This window comes from Peromyscus eremicus, chromosome 14 (assembly GCF_949786415.1).
Source record: "Peromyscus eremicus chromosome 14, PerEre_H2_v1, whole genome shotgun sequence".
Classification (NCBI taxonomy): Eukaryota; Metazoa; Chordata; class Mammalia; order Rodentia; family Cricetidae; genus Peromyscus; species Peromyscus eremicus.
Genome location: NC_081430.1, coordinates 53,458,941 through 53,464,567, shown reverse-complemented (window position 1 = coordinate 53,464,567; position 5,627 = coordinate 53,458,941). Strand labels below are relative to the sequence as shown.

The 5,627-nt window shown below is 52.0% G+C and overlaps 1 protein-coding gene across 1 annotated transcript; it reads right to left on the bottom strand.

The window, feature by feature from the left end:
- Nucleotides 1-2,029: 2,029 nt before the first annotated feature.
- On the bottom strand, nt 2,030-3,170 carry Bdkrb1 (bradykinin receptor B1). The gene has a single exon (XM_059279698.1). The coding sequence runs from the start codon at nt 3,163-3,165 to the stop codon at nt 2,164-2,166; it is 1,002 nt and encodes a 333-aa protein (XP_059135681.1). The 5' UTR covers nt 3,166-3,170; the 3' UTR covers nt 2,030-2,163.
- Nucleotides 3,171-5,627: the final 2,457 nt, after the last annotated feature.

Below are 5,627 nucleotides of genomic sequence, written 5' to 3'. Positions count from 1 at the left end.
CTGCCCTTCCCCTCCTCCCCCAACGTGCCCCAGTGCCACAGCCGAGCTTGTCCTTGTCACCCCTGGGATGACTCTCCTGCTGGGATGTTTGAGGACATCCTTTCACACTGGTCGAGGTGTTCCCACAACATCTGCCCTTGTCCAAGGTCACCCTTCCCCATCTCCTGCTAGTGTTTGGATCTCAAGTGTTCCCTAAAGGCCAGCCTGTGATGCTCTTGGGAAGTCGTGGGATGTTTAGGAGGTTAGGTCATGGGGAACATTCCCTTAGAGGAGATGTTGGGACCCCAGCTCCTCCTGTCTGCCTTTGCTTCCCAGCCACCGTGACGTATGTATGCACCTCCTGCACCGTGTACTCCCGCCAAGATGCTCTGTCCTGACCCAAACCCACAGCAACAAGGCCAACCACAGATGAACCCTCTGAAGCTGTGAGCTGAGATAAACCTTTCTTGTTATGTTGACATTTTTAGGTGTTATGTCACAGTAAGGGAAAGCCGACTACTTATACCATCTGGACTCGCTTCCTTCCACCCCTCAGCCATTTCCCACAGACTGACTGACACCCTCAGCCTCCCAGAACCATGACAGCCTATCTGCTGAAATCCAACCCCAGCACAACCTGACTGCCTTCTGGGGCTTGCCAAGTCTCAGTGAGTAAATTACCACCACAAATTTGTGCTCTGTAGATTCAGTGGGGCCCCTCAGAGCCCCCAGAATGCCCCTCTGCTTTGTGAGCTCTATTGTGGGTATCAATACTCACGGTCTGTTGGTGGGCATCAAATCCTCACTCACCATGTCTTTTTTCCCCCAACCCTGCCTCTGAGACCTCCTTGCCCTTCCCCCGACTTTTCTCTCCTAACTTGAAAGCCCACTGCCCTGCATTAGCTTGCTTCTTCTGGCTGGACCACGCCCTTTCCCTATTTTGCTTGGCCAACTGCTAGCTTTTTAAAAGCCATGCTATATCTCCTAGAATACTCCTCTCTACCTGTCCCAGCCAGCCCCCACTGCCCTGTGCTCTCAACCTACCCTGTCACCTGGATGGGTGGGTTCTTCTGTCCTGTGACACTCTCTTGTGTATCATGCAGAGTTCTCTGGAGGCAGAGGTTCTGGGAGAGTCCCTGAAGGATCCTTGAAGCCAAGAAGAGATTGGATGGAGGCTCCAGCATTCAGCAATACTCATGTGAACTCTGGGCAGCAGCCTGTGCCTTCCCACTGCAGGAGTAAGTACCCAGCCCTTTGTCTGTCTCCACAGGCCCCAGAGTCCGCCGTGCATGGACCTGAGGGGAGGAACTGACCCTTCCCCGGGAGCTGCTGGGTCTGTAGCCAGTGCAGCTTCCCATTCTGACAGGGTTATTTAGACTTAGGCACGCTCCTTGTGGACAGGGTCTGCAGCTACCCCACCTCTGCATTCCTCAGTCAGCCTAGGAAGGTCTGGGTGAATGAAGTGTAAGGATGTTGATCTTTACACCTTGCTGGGTGTTTGTGTAGGCTGTCCGTTGTTGCTGTAGCAGTAATCACACACTTGGCGAATGCAAATGAGAACACAACTTTATTCTCTCTCTTTTTTTTCTCAGAGCTGAGGACCGAACCCAGGGCCTTGCGCTTGCTAGGCAAGCGCTCTACCACTGAGCTAAATTCCCAACCCCCACAACTTTATTCTCTCACAGTTTTCTTCTTTCACAGTGGTGGGGGACAGGGCTAAAGTCAGCATGTTGGCTGGGCTGGTTCTTTCTGGAGGTTGCAGAGAGGACGACTGCCTGTGTTCTTTCTTCTCCAGCCTCTAAGGGGGCCTGCAGGCCTCTGCTTGCGGCCCCTTCCTCGTCACTCTGACCTCTGCTTCAGTCTTCACAGGTTCCAGCCCTCCTAAGTCCCTGCTTCAAAGGACCCCTGCGATCATTTTGCTCCCCCTGCCCCAAATACTGCAGGATCAGCTTAATCTCCAGATCCTTAGCTTAGTTACATCTGCAAGGTCCCTGCTACCCTATTAGCAGCATTTTTCCAGGCATCCTTGTGGGCCGTGGGTCAGCCAACCAGATGGTCTTTACGGTATCAGACGGTTGGTCAAGAAGCCAGGCTTCTTGTCTTGCTGCTGTTTCAATTCTGTCAGAACCGTTGGAAGAGTTCTTTCCCATTGTGGGATACGGGCATGAGACTTCTGGGAGTGCATCATTTATAATGTTCCCAGACCCTGCTCTTTAAAAGCCGGCCCACAAAGACATAAATCAGTGGGTTCAGGCAGCTGTTAATGAAAGCGAAGAAGTTGGCCAGCTGCAGGCCCAGGTCCGTGAATTCCTTCCAGGCACAGTTCTGGATTGCTTTCACCTGGACCAGGAAATCCAGGAAGGCAAAGAAGTGGTAGGGGGCCCAGCAGACCAGGAAGGAGGCCACCAGTGTGAGGATCAGCCCTGTCGTCTTGCTGCCCTTGGGGCCCCCACACCTGGTTCTGCTGGCCTCCTTCTGCCCTCTCAGGGATGTGAGGATGTGATAATTGAAGAAGATAATGGCAGCCAATGGGAGGAAGAAACCCAAAATGTTCAACTCCACCATCCTTGCAAAATGCCAAGCCTCGTGGGGGAAAAGCAGGATGCAGGCAGAGATGTTCAGGTCGGGGATGACTTTGACAGACCGCAGAAGGAATGTGGGGATGCTCAGGAGGCCCCCTGCCACCCAGATGAGCAGACAGGTGGCTCTGGCTTGCCGCCGCCGGCGGTATCCCCGGCTGGTCATGGGGTATACCAGCAACCTGTAGCGGTCCTGACTGATGGCCACCACCAGGAAGATGCTGATGAACAGATTGGCCTTGATGATCCCGCTGACCACCCGGCAGAGGTCAGTGCCAAAGGGCCAGTTGAAACGGTTCTCAATGTTCTCTGCCCAGAAGGGCAGGCCCAGGACGAACACCAGGTCGGAAGCTGCCAGGTTAGCCAGGTAGATTTCTGCTATGGTTAAGCGGTGCTGCCTCCGCCGCCGCCGCCGAGGCAGGAGAAAGAAGGACAGGACTAAAAGGTTCCCCAGGAGGCCAAAGAAACAGATGGTGATGACAAACCCTGGTAGCACCCTATACAGGAGGCCCCAGGCTTCTGGAGCACCCTCGCAGGAGGTGATGTTGGGTGGGGCCTGCTGGCTTTGGTTCGAGGGCAGCAGCTCCAACAAGGCCTGGGACGCCATGCACAGTGACCTGAAATGGACAGAGTAAAGAATACAGGAGGTCAAACCGAGCCTGTGGTCTGTTCCAGACAATAAAGTTTTATTGGCACACATCCGTACTCACTGCTTATGTAGTAGCACCTTTGATTACTTTTGTACTACGGTAGTAGAGCAGAGTGGGTGCGGCACAGGCTGTCTGGCCTGCAAAGTTGACAGTATTTACTACCTGTTCCTTAGAGGAGGAGAGGACTAACCTAGTTTAAAAGAGGGAACTAGTGGGGGCTGGAGGAAAGGCTCATTGGTTAAAAGCACTGTACTGGCTGGTTTTGTGTGTCCTCAGTTGAGGAAATGCTTCCATGAGATCCAGCTGTAAGGCATTTTCTCAACTAGTGATCGTTGGGGGAGAGCCCAGGCCATGGTGGATCATGCCATCCCTGGACTGGTGGTCCTGGGTTCTATAAGAAAGCAGGCTGAGCAAGCTGTGAGGAGCAAGCCATTAAGCAGCACCCCTCCATGGCCTCTGCATCAGCTCCTGCCTCAGTTCCCTGCCCTGTTTGAGTTCCTGTCCTGACTTCCTTCAATGATGGACTATGATGTGGAAGTGTAAGCCAAACAAACCCTTTCCTCCCCAGCTTGCCTCTTGGCCACGGTGTTTTGTCACAGCAGTAGAAACCCTAAGACAAGCACTGACTGCCCTTCCAGAGGATCCGTGTTTGAGTCCCAGCAATCCCATGGCTGCTCGCAACCATCTGTAACTCCAGTCCCAGAGGATTCCACATCCTTTTCTGTTCTCCACAGGCACTGCATGAACATGCTGTCCGTACATACATGCAGGCAAAACACCCATACACAGAAAATCAAAATGAAGGGGGGAAAGTTTCCAAGAGGGGACAAGGCCAGGCATGGTGGAGCACGCCTTTAATCTGAGCACTCCACAGGCAGAGACAGGTGGATCTCTGCAAGTTCAAGGCCAGCCTGGTCTACATAGTGAGTTCCAGGACAGACAGCCACGGGTACATAGAAGGACCTGTCTCAACACACACACACACACACACACACACACACACACACACACACACACACACACACATTAAAGCCCAAACCATAAGCTGAGTGTTATGGCTCATGCCTGCAAACCCAGAGTTGGAGAGCCTGAAGCAGTATTGGGCTACACTGGGAGACTGTCTCAAAACAACAAAAAGCCATTCCTCCAAACTAGAAACAGACCGAAACAGACTGGACATAGGATACAAATTCTGTTCAAAATGAAAGTTTGTAGCCTGTCCGTTCTGCGAGTTCATATGTAGACAAACACTTTCTGTCTGTTGTCTTTTGGTAAGAGGCATGATCTCCGTTTGCATTTAACGGTCCTAAGAGGAGAACAGATGGCTATAGACTTACCCAGACAGAAAACGAAAAAGCTCGCAGCTTCTGCTGAGATTTGATGGCGACAGCTGTCTTGGGAGACTTCTGTACTGGGCAGCGCTCTGGACTTACGCTGGTCTTAAATGAAACCACCTCTGTTCCCATGATGTCACAGGGGATTACCCAAAAAGTGAGTCTTTCAAGCCAGAGGAGGCTGGGGTTGGAGGAGTCTTGGCGTCACCTTCTCTTGGCACTTAGGGATAGTAGGAGGTTCTTCAACAACTTGGCACTTTCTACTCTGACATTTGTGGCCTGTTGATTTTGCCTAATTACTGTGTGTTGGCAAATAGGTTCCGCAGACACAGTTCGGCGTGACCAACACCCCCAAAGCTCACCTCCCGTTGGTATATTGAGTAATGGCTTGCTCTATTCCCTGTTGGCTCCAGGAGGTCTGGGATTTGGCTACAGGTTTTCGGGAGCACACTAGGACATCCCCTCTTGAATCTGAGCAGCAAAAGACACACAGCCAAGAATCCATCAGTGTGGACTCCGTTGTACAAACAGTGAGCTCAGAAAAAGTTTGACTCACCCAGCGCTCGGATTTGAGTAAGATCAGCTGAGCTATTTCTAATCCTTGCTGGCGGCTCTGAGTTTGGTTTTGGTGTGAGTTGGCATCCACCAAGCTGAACTACCCGAGGCCTGGCTTTCAGAGAGGCAGGAATTCTTGACCATTTTTAAGAGCTGGGCGCCAGGATCCTCCGCCTCTGTCCAGCCGTCTCTCTTCGTTCCTCTGGCTGTCTCGCTCTGCCCTTCCTGCTGGAAACCACTCAGGTTTGTGGCTGGAACTCTGTTTCTAGAGATGAGTCCAACTCATCCAGACAAAGATGCTCCTGCTGTGTCTGGCATCTGGCCTCTTTGCTTCTTTTATTTTTTTTCTTTCTGCTTCCATGATTTCACAACCCCCAGCAACATTTCCAGATGTTTTCTCTTGGTGCTAGGGTTCATAAAATCATGGAAGCAGAAAGAAAAAAAATAAAAGAGAGAGAGAGCTGGAACCTGTGAGACATTCCCTTGCCTTCCCCTTGGGCCACACCACTCCCCAGGGGTGGGGCATTGTG

Coding starts and splice junctions, on each gene's coding strand:
- Bdkrb1 (XM_059279698.1), bottom strand. CDS start 3,165: ATGGCGTCCCAGGCCTTGTTGGAGCTGCTGCCCTCGAACCAAAGCCAG.